The following is a 15,743-nucleotide window of genomic DNA, read 5'->3' on the forward strand; positions in this document are numbered from 1 at the left end:
CCTTTGCTGTAATTCCAAGGCCACTTGGTGCTACCAGGGCAGTAATTCTAATGCCAGTTTGAACTGTTTTTGTCTGTCTAACGTACCTTTTTAATCCCCATCCTGCCTGCCCTTTCCTTATGTAGGGTTACTTTAGTGATCCTTGGAATGTTTTTGACTTCCTCATCGTAATTGGCAGCATTATAGACGTCATTCTCAGTGAAACTAATGTGAGTATTACTCTACCCACCCTAGGATGCCACCAAATCTTCCTCCTATTCTTCCTCCTCCTGTTTCCTCCTTTTTCGTTCTGGTTTATGTTTTCTTCCCTCTAGTCATGCTTTTATCGAACTTGCCGTCGTCCTTCTCCCAGGGGGGAAAAAGAGGGGGGTTATAACGCCTCCTTCTTTTTCACTCGTCACAGCCGTGACTGGTGAAAGTGCAGAGTTAGGGTGACATGTGCTTTTTTCCCCCCCTCAAAAGACCAAAAACAAAACAAAAAATAGACATGTTTGAGTGTAACTTTCTTAACTAACCAGGCTTTTGTTGATACCCTCCATCATGTTACAGAGGTTTGAGCAGCCAGTACTGTAGAGTGGTAAGAATCTCTTTAATATGCCCACGTAACCTCTTTCTTTTCTTATTTTTTTCTCTTCTCTCCCTCTTTCACGCTTTTTTATTTTTGTTATTCTTTGTTTTTATACCTCTCCTCTTTTTTTTTGTTCTTCTCTTTCTCTCCTCCCCTTTGTTTCTTTCTCTTTTCCCTCGGCTTCTCTGCCACATGCAGCACTATTTCTGTGATGCATGGAATACATTTGACGCCTTGATTGTTGTGGGTAGCATTGTTGATATAGCAATCACCGAGGTGAACGTAAGTAGCTGGCGTCTGTCCATGAATGTGCCTGCTCTTAACATTCATTTGTCTTCTTCCGGTTATTTTAATCTCTTCTTTTTTATTCTCTTCCCTTCTTCTCCCTCCCTTTTTATTTAAAGTTTTTTTTTTAAAGGATTGCTTTCTTCAGTTGTTCTGAATAAATTATTTTGTTTGTTTTTGCTTGTTTCTTTAACTTTTGGAACAACTTTGAGGATTTTCTGAGTGTTGCATCATTTTCTTTCCCCCATAACCAGCCTGGCATGAGTAAAAACTGTATAGTAGGAAAGTTAATGAGAACTGTGTGGAGTGAGCACGCAAAAAGCAGGTTTGTTTCCTAGAAAGCTGCAAAAAGAAGTCCAAGTTGAGAATGGACTCCTCAAAGTTTTATGAGATTTGCCATGTCACTGGGACACTTGCCACTTCACAGAGATCTATAGGGCAACTCTTTCGAGGAGGAATAGTGGGAACCACGTGTGGAATGTTCTCTGCCAGGCCTTTACACTCCCAAGTTTTCCTCCAAACATAAACACACAAAATCTCAAACATCTGCCTAAGTCCCATGCTTTGAATATGTCATACGGACTGATGTAGTTTATCTTTCCATTCATCTTCCTTTCACTTGGCGTGATTAAAAGAACTGAACTGAAAAAACTCTTTATCCAAAATGCATATGGACCAAATATCCAATTCACTTCTTGCACAAAAACCATCCAGCACCTAGAATCATAGAATCATAGAGTTGGAAGGGGCCATACAGGCCATCTAGTCCAACTCCCCTACTCAACGCAGGATTAACCTGGTTGCTTTAGTTGTCTTTCAGCATGCTGAGGAATTGTAAGGGGGAGCAGGGAGAGGGGGCTGGTGGGACGTTCCCCCTTCTCTTTCTAGGAGGCACTTATGTGCCACTGAAAGATCATGTCAGCCATGGGTTCTACGTAGTTCAACATCCTTTCCAACTGCTCTTTCAAAAGTTATACTTCCCAGTATTCCTTTCCTAGTAAACTGTCAGAGCTTATAGGTGGCCATGTTGATTTCTAGGGAGGAAATCTAAAAGCAAAAGCCATGCAATTCCTTATTATTAGGATCAGTTAAAAATATTTAGTCCAATCATTTATATAAAAGTCTCTTCAGAGACACGCTTGAGTCAGCATAACATAAAAGCATAACATTACCATTAGCAACCATTAATATCCAGTCAATTAAAAAAAACAGAAGCATAAAGCGCATGAATATTTAGCAACCTAAATTATTGTCATATTAACGTTAAAACTAGAAGCAAATTGTAAGAACAATTAAAAAGGTAAAACTCTTAGGTCCATCCCACACATCTGCCAATGTTGCTGGATGTCCGCGGCAGCCCGAATTGCTACAATTTATAGTGGAATTTTGACATTTCGCACAGTGCAAATTGTAGTGCAATATTCATGCACCCATAGCGCTTTTTTGGTGCCGCACATGTTTCCGGTTTTGCAGGAACTGCAAATAAGGCGCTCTAAATTTGTGGAGCTTCTCCCCGCCTCAGACAGTCAATCAAAATGGAGAGCCAATCAAACGGATCGCCCTCGTGTCTCCAAAATGCCCTTTTCCCTTTAAAATTTTTTTTTAATCCGAAAACACACGTGGCAACGAATATGTGTTAATTCATTGCTTCTTAGCTTCACACGGAACTGTATTCTGTTGTAATTTCCCCCCCCCCCAAAAAAAATGGCTTTTTACACAAGGCTAAACCGGGGGGGAGGTATTAATCGGAGATGTAAAAAAGCCCGCTGAGGGAGCTTTCACAGTTCCTCCATCCACGCTAATGAATACAGCCTGCTGGTGAACAGGTGTGTATTAGTAGGAAAAAAAGGCATTCCTGTCTCCTGGAACCTTGGGGGCCGGAACGGAGGAGGGACCTTCTTTTTAAAGCTATATTGAGAACGCACATGTCTTTTGCTGATGTGTTGCAGGTTGTTCTCAGGAGTCAAGTGCTTTTTTAAGGGGAATCCACTTTTTACAATTCCCCCCGAAGCGCTATAAAAAACCGAATGTTGCTGGAGTGTTGCGGTTTGTGTACGACATCATGCGGAATGTTAAAAATATAGCGTTTACAAACTGTTAAAATTCAGCTACATTTAAGTTGTGCGGAATGGACCTTAGTTACAGGCCTGGATAAAAAATAAGCATTTGGTTCTGGTGCCTATAAAGGAGTAGAATAGGTGGCAGGTGAACGTTAAGGAGTAGACATAAGGAGTAGACATAACAAACAAGGTGCCACCACTTAAAAAGCCCTGCCTCTGGTCATCATCTCTCTTACCTCTCCCAGCAGGGACACAGGCAGCAGGTCTTGGGAGGTGGTCTCAGTTCTTCAGGTACCCTGACTCCAAAACATTTAGAGCCTTAGGTAAGAACCATGGCTCACTGTGGCTGGATCACACTTCTCAAGGAACATTTATATCTGGTGTATAGGGATGCCAGTCCCCAGGTAGAACCTGGGGGTCCCCCAGTTTTACAGCTTATCTCCAGGCTACTGAGATCAGTTTCCCTGGAGAAAATGGCTGCCCTGGAGGGTGGACTCCATCGCATTAGACAACACTGAGGCCCTCTCCACCCCTAATCCTGCCTACTCCTGACTCCACCCCCAAAGTCTCCAGGTATTCCCAACTCGGAGCTGGCCACCTTACTGGTGTATCACCTGGAGTTGATAAAACACAATAACTGCCATGAAGAAGACCTGAGCTTCAAACCATAGGCCGGGAACCAGCAGCACTCCCAAAGTACAAACCTGCTTCTTGGAGTTTTGTTCCAGTTGTTTACCCAGCCAGCTCCTTGCCCAAACTCCCTGGTAAATCAAGGGATATTCTGAGCTTGGCAAAAGCGTGGTCCAGATCATTGTCTTCATGATAGGTCATCTCTGCTTTCCACATGTCATGTAGGACTATAACAGAAAGTCCCCACAAGAAACACCAGAAACCCTCTGAATGAATTGGCAGACCAAGCTAAACAGTTCCACTCTTGCTTTAGTTCTAGGTATCACAGAGGCTTTTGATAGAATCAAATGGATTGGTCTGAAGTAACACAATAAAATTAGAGTCTAGTAGCACCTTTAAGACCAACAAAGATCTTGAATAAATCTTTGTTGATCTTAAAGGTACTACTGGACTCTGATTTTATTGGGCAAGCTTTTGAGTTGCCAAATATCCAAAGAAGTGGTCTAGGAACCTCAAAAGGTTGCTGTTTTGTTGTATTTTGAGTGTCAGGAAAAAAAAACTGTTTAATGTCTTTAGAATTTTCTATAGGTCAGCGTAATATTTACGGTCTTTGACAGTTTACTGAAAAGCAAGAACATTGGGAACGTTCTCAAATAATACTTGTATATGGTCACTAGTAAACTCTGAGGATGATACGCTTGATAAATCTAATTGAGCAAATGATATTATATCGTCAAATACATTTTGCATTTCCTGTAGGTCAGTCCCATGGCTTATTCGGAAAGCAGGGAAGGTTTAGTCTGTGTTTACGAAATGAATGACTCCTTAGCCCATTTTAGTCATTCTGACGTGCAAAGTGGCATATATCATTAAAAGTGAGATTTTACTTAATTTTTTGCAGCTAAATAGAACCTAAGGAAACAGCAAAGTCCAATAGTCTGTCCTAATGAAACTGATTCTGAGAATGAATCAAATGTTGTTAAGCACGGGAGTCCTCAATTGGTATTGAGCTTGACCCAAAACATTAGCCGGGACTCTTCTTCCCTGTACAGAAAGTCTCACAAATTTCACAAACGTCGTTAACCATGGTTCTCTGAATCCCCTCTAAAGATTACCCTCCTACTATACAGTCCCTACAGAATTCTGCACATGTCTCTTTATTATCTGGCATGTTTAAGTCTTCTCTTTTTAAACTTTGCTATTAATTCCTAACATTTGTTACTAAGAAATTAATTGGTTTTGATTTTTTTTTCCTTTTTAATTTTTTTTTTGCACAATATCTGATGCACTGATAATTGAAAATCAGTTAAGGATGGAGTTTGTTCTGAATTGTTTGAAATCCTCTTGCACTTATAACCCTGTTGAATAAGAGAATGGATGGTACTGTATGTCGGTGTGTCTCATCCAGATCCCCTTGCTGCTTGCGGCATTTGATATGCAAACCATCACCCCAGTAGATAGGCATTAGCAGCCGCAGACTGGAGAACTTCCCTCCTCCCAGATGAAACCAAAGAGTTTGTTGATCAGATGCATCTCCCGTTTGCCCTTCCCCTTCCGAGTGCTTTATTGCTTTGCTCACCATTTGAAGGTCTGATCAAACCTGCCTCGTGTGTCTGTATGCTGACTTGTTTTGCATCAACTAACCAGGAGGGGATGGGAGGTGAGGGAGGATGAAAAAATCCCCACAAGCTCTACATAAGCTGGATTTTAACTGGATACCAACCCCAAGAATCATGCACTAGCATCCTGATAAGTAGCAGCTAGACCTCTTTAGGGCCCATTCTGCACACATCAGATAATGCACTTTCAGTGCAGTTTCAAAGTAGATTATCCGGTTCTGCACAGGAAAATCCAGCTGCAAAAGCACATTATCTAATGTGTGCAGAATAGGCCTAGGTTACAGTAGAAACCTAGAGGTTGCTGTATTGAGAGCAAGGAAGAGCCCTCAGGTTTGACCCATATTGAAAGCGAGCCCCTCTTGGTGTGAGTTGTTTTGTCATGCAAGGTGATAGATGCTGTGAACAGGAACACTCTGTAAAGTCCATCTGGGACTTTTGCCATGCCGATCTAATTTGCTTGGAAGGCACTTAGTTGCCAAAACAATAGAAGGCAAGTATAGGAAACACAAAGGTATTTATTTTAGTAGCTTACAGTGTGTGTGTTTGTGTCTGCCTGTCTTTATGTGTCATGGGCTGGATTTATTTTAGATTTGGAGGACCAAGACATGATTTAACAGTGCAGGGAGACTACAAATGATACATTAAGTCTGGCACATAAGTGCTTATAATGGAAGCCATCCATTCTGAGGCTAGGGAGACTTGGCTGATAAGGCAATAATCTAGGAAGAGCAAGTCTTGGCAGAGCTAAAAGAAAATCCAACATGTTCCATGAATGGAGACATAATTCTAGAAGACTTGGATTCCTCATGAAGTTCAGATGATTTCTCTCACCTTCGGTTCAGCAATATAATCCCTTACACATGAAAACCTGGCCACAGCAATCCATACTTGCATCACGTGAGTGGGGCTGTTACATCTGTTCATTGAATATAAAGTCAAAGTAAGGAAAGCCACCCACCTGCCTTATAATTCCAGACTACGGTCAGCTTCCTCTCTTTTGTTTCCCAGTCCCCTTCCAATGCTGGAGAGAGAGACACAGAGAGAGATGCCCCTGCCTCGATGGAGGGAGAGAGAGACAGACAAAGCTGCCCCAAACTGCACACCAGCCCTGCTTCCCTCTTAAGAACGAGCCCTAATTACCTTCTATGCCTCCTGCTGCAAGGCACACCGAGAGCCAGTCACAATGCTGATTCTTTTGAAATAACTAGCATCTCCGGATTCATTAAACATGAATGGCTAGATCAAGACTAACTGGGGATTTCTGCTCATTCTTCTTCCCTTGAGGCATATTTCATATAACAGGACTTTGCTCACCATAAAGTCCTCCTAAGAAACACCAGAAACCCTCTGAATTCATCATCATCCTGGAGCAGACCAATCTAATCAACTCCAGTCTTGCATTCGTTCTAGGTATCACAAACAGCAAGCATTTGAGCTGCTGAATATCCAATGAACGGGGTCTAGGAACCTCAAAAGGTTGCTGTCATTCCTTATGGCATTCCCCCCATGGCATTCCTCAGGGTCCCCCCTCCCCCAGGAGAATTTTTTCATGGAGCTTAGTGGGCTGCAGTAGGAGGGGGAAACAGAAGAATTCTATTCTGCCATTGGAAAATTTAGTCTGGAACTAACCCTAAGTCTGACTTTTAAGAAATACAAAGACTGCTGCGGTCCTACCATAAATGGAGACTGCATTACATACTTTTCCTGCTTCCTTCTCTCCTTCCCACCCATCAGCCAACTATCTTTATCTGTCTCCCATCTTCAGCTTTTCCTTCCCATGGTCACCCCTCCTCAGTAAAACTCTGGCCCCGCTATTTAGTTTTGGCTGAGCCAGTTTCATTTGCACAATGGGAAATCTGCAAGGACTTGGCAGGGGCACCTTGCTTTCCCCTTTATCCCATCCCCACAATTTTCTCCTTCCGTGTACCCTGTCAAATACTCCCTGGGAAAATTCTGTAGGTTTTTTACTACTGCCACAGAGAGAGAGACACAGAGAGAGTTGCCCCTGCTGTGACGGAGGGGGAGAGAGACAGACAAAGCTGCCCCAAACTGCACACCAGCCCTGCTTCCCTCTTAAGAATGAGCCCTAATTACCTTCTATGCCTCCTGCTGCGAGGCACACCGAGAGACACGAGACACGCAGCAGCGAGAGGGAGAGAAAGAGACATACAGAGAGATCTGCACTTCCTGGTGTCCCCTGGGTCCTAGCTCCCATTGAATTCCTGGTTGCAATGGCCTTTCTTGCTAGTCTATACACATATTATTTCATTTACACCCCAACTTTCTGCACAATGGGGACCAGAAGCAGCTCACAGCATTCTCCTCACCTCTATTTTATCTTCACTACAATCTTATGAGATACATTCAGCTAAGAATTTATAACTGGTCCAAGGCCACCCTGTGAGCTTTCACTGCAGAGTAGGGTTTCAAACCTGGGCCTCCTGGATCCTAGTCTGACATTCTAACCATTACATCACACTGGCTTTCTTGGGGTAGCTGTAGTTATAGCAAGCAGCTGGGCCTCCATGAGCCATGCAGGACACTTCATGGTTGCTTCCAAGCCGGGCTCTGATGAGTGCTCCTTCAAAGGCCAAAAAGACCCTGGAAAGATCACTGCCCCTCCACTTTCCTTTTATTGATGGAAACCAAAGCTAGAATCTGCTGGCAGTCTTGTAAAGTTGCCTAGCACAGCCAATGAGAATATTTGTTTCTACTTCTTCTATTGGGAAGGTTTAACCCCATGTATGGGTACGTGTGCTGTAAGATTTCAGGTTTTTCTACAAACCTTGGGCTGTTCTTAGGTTCGTAGAAAGACGACGCTTGGCTGTCCATGGCCTCAATCCCCAGATTTAAGTATCTACTTTGAAACTGGATACTTAAATCTTGAGAACAAGATATGTCAAAAAATCAAGCTGTCCACAAAAGAAGGGATTCAGAGAATGGCCGAATCCATCCCTGACGTAAAGCAAGTCTGGTCAGTGCTTAGATGGCAGACTGTCATGTTCTCCTTACAGGAGGGATGGGAAATAAAATCAACCTGCATAAAGCCTCTTCCACCACTAGAAAACTATGAATGCCAACAAACTATTTTTGGAAAACAAGATACAAATAAAGCTTCCTGGTGCGATGGGAGGCAGCGATAACTCAGCTTCATGTGTAAATTTTCAGAGATCGTTGCTGCCACCCCCCCTTCAAACAACATCAGTTCCATTGCTGAATTTGCAAAGAGTGTTAATTATGCCTTTTAATGCTTCAGTCTGATTCTGGAGCAGTGCCAGTAGGTAATCTTGTTAGAAAGTATTTTGGGGGCTGTGTGCACCACCCTTTTTGGGTGCTGATTCAAAGTATGCCTAGTAAACAGACTGCCTCTAGCAGCAGGACTCTCTTTCCCACTGTCCATTCAATGGGGAAATTATGCAGTGCTGGAGATATTAGGCAGGGGCAGTGCAAACAAAGCACTGGAAGAGGAGATCAGTATTTTAAAAAGCTGTTTGCAAAAGCTCAAAGAAATCCAACTCGTTTTCCTTAGGAGCATACAAAGGATCCCAGTTACTGCAGGAAGTGTATAATAATGTGTTCAAACGGGTAGCCATGTTGGTCTGAAGCAGTAGGACAGACTTTGAGTCCAGTGACTCCTTTAAGACCAACCAAGTTTTATTCAAGGTATCAGCTGCTAGAAGGCTTTTGGATTGCAGTGTAAAATTGTGATAGAAAAGCCTACTAATAGGTGAGTGTATGAGGGAGAGAAAGAGAGAGAATGTACTTATCATCACAACCACATATGTTTAGTTCTCAGTTTGTTGTGTGGATTTGTCCGTGTGTGCATTATTGGTTGTTGGTGGATGTGATTTGAGTACATTTCTATCGCTTGCCCTTTCAGGATGTCTCAGGGAGTACGAGCCCATGTACCCAGGCGCAGATGTCTCTGTATATCTGAGTGGAGATATATCTCTTAGGGCTTGTGCACACATTAACTTTTACCCCTTGGTTGCTGTGCCAAGAGGGTAACTGCTTTGTTTACCTCTAGGTAGCGGCAGGCTAGCTCTAAGCAGTGCCTAGAGCTAATTCAATAGAGGTAAGTGAGAATCCACTGGGGGGGGCGGAGCTACATGGGGAAGGTGACGTCTCCTTGGGGTAGCTAATGTGTGCACAAGCCTTAAAAGTATAATTGAGCTTGTGTGTGGATGCGTACACCCAAGTGCCTACGTCTCTTGGCATGGATCTCTGCTTGTGATAGAACCGGGGGGGGTGCATGTGTCTGTGCATGTCTCATGCATGTGCATATTTACTGGCATGGCTCTCTTATCCTGTGCATGGCACGACAATGGTGTGAACACGTGGGACAACTCCTACACCTACCTTCATGATGAACCCATACTCACACAGACGCCCACTTGAAGTCCTTGCACTGCGTAAGCACTAATCCTGCACTGAGTTATGCTCTGCCATTTTCAAGAGGTAGATGTCTTTAGTCAAGTGTAGAAATCACAGCAGGGCGGGTCATCTGAGCTGCACCTTTCACCACTGAACTGATACAAGTCTAACCACCAGGGGCGCTGGGCACATTTAACATAGTTTCAGTTTAAATAGCTGACGTTGAATTTTTGGATCAGAAGCCACGGCGTTGTGTCTGCCGTGTTCCCTGATGAAATGGCTTGTCTTCGAGCCCTGCCCCGCATTTTATTAGCTTTGAGGCCTGATCTGACAGGCTCCCTAGATAGGCTTGTTCTTGCATTGCCGTTGCCTCAAATTAGTTTAAAGTTTTGCCTGTCGGTTGGCTGGTTTCACTTGACTTTCCTGCACCTCACTACGTGAGGCTAGTTCTCCAGCTTTAGAACCTTCAGGATCAGTTCTGCGCTTGTTTTACCCCTTTGAATTCTGGTAACACCGGATAGTCTGGCAGACAGGCGGGCGACATGGAACATAAAAGCAATTTGTAAGGGAAAGCTAGTCCCAGAGACAGATGTTGTTTTAAAATGAATAGACTGCTGTCCTGCCCTTCCTTGAATTGCAATCCCGAAAGGCTCTCTGGGCCTTCTTTGAAGCATATTCTATGGGTGGCTCTTAATAGCCTTCCCAGGAGCCAACTGCTAAGGCCGTTCCCCAAACTAACCATTTTTAGGCCAAATCAAAATATACGCTTCTCTGCAGATTGTCACACTCTTCCTCTTTGCCACTGAACAGCATATTGGTGTGTGTGGGGGTGGTTGCAGACATTAATGACTGGTTTCCCACTATATATGAAAAACCAATATGGATAATTCCCTGGTTTAATCAGTGTTTACTAGGCCTCAAAAGACAGGCTTTACTTCACTGGTAATTGTGAGTGAGTTATAATTTTGGGACATGGGCTGTAAACTGAAAACCTTTTGTTTCCTTTTGGTTTCTTGACTTTCTCAAAGTGATTACTGGTAAAATAGGGAACAGGCGTTGATATCCCTACTTCTTTCTCTGCATTTCTGAGTGCCTACACGATCCAAAGTGCACGATACTTGATCCTGTACAATTCCTCATTGAAGGTCTTACAGATGTACACCTTTGATTTTTTAAATGTAATCTCTGAGAGAAACGTTTGTCAGAAATGAAAGATGACAATGTAACTGAACCCTAGGGATGCCAATCCCCAGGTGGGACCTGGGGATCCCCTGGAATTATAGCCCATCTCCAGACTCAAGAGATCAGTTCCCTTGGAGAAAATGGCTGCTCCACTGAGGTCCTCCCCACCCTAAATACTGCCCACTCCTGGCTCCACCCTCTTCCTGGATCTGGAGCTGGTAAAGCATGAGCTATTCAGAACCCCACATTTGCCAGAAGTCCCCGATATTTATGGATTATTGGTGTTACATTGCTAATATTTAGTGAAAAACCACCACACCTTCCTGCCAGTGATGAAAAGTTCTCACTACGGTTTTCTAGAGAGAGAGGTTGAGGTGTGCTGGACCTTTATGTGTACAATAATGCGGAAAGGCAGGGAAGCCATCAACCTCTGGTAGTGTTACCAATAACCCCCCCCCCAAAAAAAAGAATTCCATCAAAGAGACCAGCCAATAGCTCTCCAGCTGTTCACAGGCCTTCCTTTTATTATCCTTTTCTTCGTCAGCATCTGTTGCATCTGAACCTTCATTTGCTGCAGATTTCAGAGTTACAGGGTTACACATTTCCTCGGTGGGATGTGTGTGGCAAATCAGGAACCGTGAGCAGGAGAGTTGCTCTGCTCTTCATCTAGCAAGAGTTGCAGGGATGCGGAGAGGAGAGCGCATCCCTATATGTTCACAGGTGTGAGTGCCAGTGATTAGTAAAGCATTTGTATGTATATATGGTATTTAAGGCAAGTGGAGTTTCTTCGGCTTGCCTGTGCATGGCTAGCAATGTCTGTCTCTGTTCTGTGTTCCCGTCAGGGAGCTTGAAAGTGGTATTTCTCATGTGTCAATGGCTGTGAGCACATAAGAAGGTCTTTCCAGGGGTTCTATCCCAGGCAGGCATGTCTGGATCATAAACATGGCTCCATGTTTGGTCATGGAAGTGGTTGAATGTCTGAGTGAGCCTTGTACACTGAAAGGGACGAAGGAGGACTATCATATATTTAGATGTAACGTTTCGGTGAATTATTTGGAAGATGTAATCTAGGGTGCAACCATCTGTGCTGTAAAAGAAGCCAGAGAGAATTAAGGTCATGAATGTATGAATCAAGTACCTGGATCATTACTGGCAGAATTACAGAGAGGGGGATCTATGCCGATGTAATGGTCCCCCAGGCTGCAGATGTGGTTATTCGGACATCTCACAAATGGACCTGCTTAGTATCTTCACGCAGAAATCCAGTAACATCCATGTGCTCTGTGCCCGAGGAACTTTCAGATATGTTTGATTTTCAAATTCTCAGAATCTTTTGACAGATCAATGGGCTGGGAGGGGGCTTATGACGAGGGGCTTTCAGATTTGAAAAAGTTTCTTTGTGCCATGCACCTCGACTATCCCCAACCCTGGGGAACATGTAGCATTTTGTCTGGGCTACCCACAGGTAAAACTGCAGGCCGAATCATTTCCAAGAGACGTCTCTACCTGTGGATGACCCAGGTCCACTTACTAACACAAGTCCTAAGGAAGAACTTCTGGGAATGTTGAACCTGATTTCAGAAGACTCTGAAGAGACCTTAATCAGTTAGAACTGAGAGACAGCATGCCTTTAGCACAAGGTGTTAACTGTAGCTCTCCAGATGTCCTTGGACTACAATTCCCATTATCCCCTGCCATTGTAGTCCAGGGACATCTGGAGAGCTACAGTTTGGCCATCCCTGTAGACAGTGGGGACATTTTTGGGGGGGCTAGTTCTCACCAAAAGTCATTTTGTGTTGGGCCAGTCAAAGAAGGGTGCTTTCTTTTTTTAGAAACCTCTGGATATTAACTCCGCTAGGTTCTATGCAAATAGCATGCCTCTGTTTGTGTTGTCTCCGATATCCCTATTTCCCTTTTATCCTTGGCAGCACACCTTCACTTTAACCCTGTTTCCCCTTTTCTCCGTTCCCAACTTTTGTCCTCCTAGCCAGGCCAAACCTCTCCATGCCAATTTTCAGCAGCAGTCAAATATGTCTGAAAGCAGAGAGCTCTGCGGTTCTGGTCTTACAGTCCTCCCTTGGGCAAAGGTGAACGGTCAAGAGAGGACTGGAAGATACTGCCGGCAGTTTTGAAAATCGCAGCGATTCTGACGCCTCTGTTGAGTGGGATTCGGGTTACAGTTCAAAGGACACTTACCTGGAAGTAAGATCTCTTGGACTCGTTGGGATATATTTTCCTATAAACGGACAGAGAATTGAGCTGCTAGGCAAAAACTGATTTGAAACACCCTCCCGTTCCAAGGGACGCGATACTTGGCTCTTTTATGCAAGGTTATTTGCCTAGCAACTCTGTACTTGTCCTGCACCAAAATCGGTGGTTTGAGGACTCTGGCCTAAAATAAGCTCAGCCTTATAATAGAACCAAGATGGGTGGAAGGACGGCATGCACATAGCCTTCGCCTTTGTTTCACTCTGCATCCGTCTGTGTCGTTGTGTCCGTCTCCCTGCTCCTCTGTCCCTCTCTGTCTTATCATTTAAACTTTCCAGCCCTTTGCTATTCTGCTGATATTGGAAAGAGAACTTTGTTTCCGACAGACTCATGGTTTTATTGGGGTTTTAGGGTTCCGCAGGCAGCCTTTGGAACGAGGGGGAAAAGCAGGTTCCGTCCCAGTCATGCAAGACTTGTAGATGGACAGCAAAGTCCTCCAATTGATGGCTAGCAAAGGGCATGGGAAGCATAAGTGGCTTCTTCTGACATCCTGTTTTAATCCCGCCCTCAATGTTGCCCATCTTAACCATTTTATGTATTCTGATATTTATCTGTATTTGTGTTTGTGTGTGCATGTTGATTTCTGTATTTTTTGGAGGTCTTATGGGGACAGTTGATTATGGAGAACTTGTTCATTGTATGATTTAACCAATGATCAGGGGGAGGGGGTGTTGCAGGGTTCAAGGAGCGATAGAGGGTGAGGTGTCGAAGGAATAAACACACACGCAATTATGTATGGTAAAAATGTGGCCACAGCTTATTTGATTATATACAAACAAAAGAACAATGGCATAGCGTATTAATGGAGCCAACCATTGGCCTGCCACCCAATGAACCCCTTCCCAGCCTGCCATCAGGGGGATAGACTGTGGAGTGCCAAGATGATAGGCCATGTGTGGGTGCCAGCTTCTGCATCAAGGGTGGCCAAACTGTGACCCTCCAGATGTCCATGAACTCCAGATGTCCATGGACTCTGCTGGCAGAGGGTCATGGGAATTGTGGTTCGTTGACATCTGGTGGGCCACAGTTTGGCCACCCTTGCTCTATATGGTCCCCACCACCACCTGGTGATGTAAACCAGTCAGCAGCCTCTGCCTGGGCATGCAGCTGACTGCCTCCACACCCCCAAGGCCCCTTATGGGAGCCCCCAAAATGGGGGGAGGCAGGAATGGACTACCTACATAGGATATGTCCCAATGCCCAAACCTCTAAGCTGTGACAGTAAAGAGCAGAATAAATCCAAATATACATCCTAATAAAACTGTACTACTAGGGAGGGAGGGTGGGAAGGCCAGCAAGTTAAAGAGCAGAGCCCGAAGACCTGGGTGGGCTTGCTTTAAAAGCCCCATGAGTTTTGCAGCCCTCACCTATACTATAACTTGCAGCTTGATGTGGCAGGTGGTGGGAGAACCAACCAGCCCCACTTTGCCCTGCCGAAGGGCACCATGTGGCCAAAGCATGCCTCCTCCCAGCCCCACTACCTCCTGAACCGCAAATGACAGCGGAGGTAAGTCTTGGCTGTGCTTCTCCGAACAAGTCGCTGAAGCACGGGGATTGGTGTCGTGCTAAATTTTTTAAACAGCGAATTTCTAGCCCTCAAACCTTAAAGCTGCTTTGTCCTGTAATCCACTTTTGAATTCCAGCAAGAAAGTGGAGTCCAAGTAAAGTAAATAAATAGAATCTTGACAGCGTACGGGCAATGCTTGATGGAGCACCAAGGGGGCATGTGTGGGATTTCGGTGCCCTTTGGAGGACATGAGTGGGATTTCGGCACCCTGTCTCCAAGGCTACCAAGAGATTCAGTTATGAAACATAAGAAAATATATGTGAATTTACTTAACTCGTATAATTTATACAGATTACAGAATTGAGATTTGTTTGGGTTTTTTTTGGATGGAGGTGTTTTTTTTAACGAATCTGTACAGCTCTGGCAATAATTATGAAAAGATTATTAATCACAAAAAGGACAACAGAATTTTGAACAAAGGGTTGAGCAAATCATCCCATCAAATCATTTAATAGTATGATAAACATACATATGAGAATTGTGATTTCCTTTACGCTGCTGTTCTCAAACTAACAGACATGGTTCTTATGTTCATGATGAGGTGGCTCTTTTCTGTCATTGTTATGTAATGGAAATTTCTTCTGAATTCCCTCAGACATTATAAGACCTGAAATTTTTTCTCTGTTTGTGTTCAAGACTTCTCCAAGAAACTCAACATGTTATACATGAATCCTTCCCCCCATTTTATCTTTACAACAACCCTACAAGATACCTGAGAAAGAGTCAGTGGCTCAAAGTCACTCAATAATCTCCACAGCTGAGTAGGGATTTGAATCCAGGTTTTCCTAATTCAGTGCCAAAAATTTGTAGAGTTACCTCAGCATAGCTCATCCTTAATACCTCAGACTGCAATCACAGGAAGAATAGTGCCCTTGAAATGGCATCAGAATGTGAAATACCAAAAATGAATGAGACAAGAATCTATCTATCTATCTATCTATCTATCTATCTATCTATCTATCTATCTATCTATCTATCTATCTATCTATCTATCTATCTATCTATCTATCTATCTATCTATCTATCTATCTATCTATCTATCTATCTATCATCTTCTTGTTTGTTTGGATTTACTGCCTGCCACTATTGGGGGGTCCTGTCTTGTGGCGAGCTACAAAGATAAAAACATAAAAGCCCCACATAAAAGAGAAATATTAAAGTCCAAACTGGCATGGCGGCAAAAATTAAAA

General features: G+C 43.8%; 1 protein-coding gene across 33 annotated transcripts in view; it reads left to right on the forward strand.

Annotated features, from left to right (window-relative positions):
* Positions 1–15,743, forward strand: part of CACNA1C (calcium voltage-gated channel subunit alpha1 C) — a 611,497-nt gene that overhangs the window by 538,416 nt on the left and 57,338 nt on the right. For 18 of the 33 annotated variants that reach the window (XM_077340079.1, XM_077340055.1, XM_077340048.1 and 15 more), the window contains one exon: positions 767–850. The exons of 2 other annotated variants lie outside the window; for them this stretch is intronic. In XM_077340079.1, coding sequence (XP_077196194.1) covers positions 767–850 — 84 coding nt within the window. Of the gene's footprint in view, positions 1–125; positions 210–766; positions 851–15,743 lie in introns of all 33 variants that reach the window. 13 more of the 33 variants (XM_077340052.1, XM_077340051.1, XM_077340056.1 and 10 more) reach the window with 2 other exon arrangements.

This window comes from Paroedura picta, chromosome 5 (genome assembly GCF_049243985.1).
Source record: "Paroedura picta isolate Pp20150507F chromosome 5, Ppicta_v3.0, whole genome shotgun sequence".
Taxonomy (NCBI): domain Eukaryota; kingdom Metazoa; phylum Chordata; class Lepidosauria; order Squamata; family Gekkonidae; genus Paroedura; species Paroedura picta.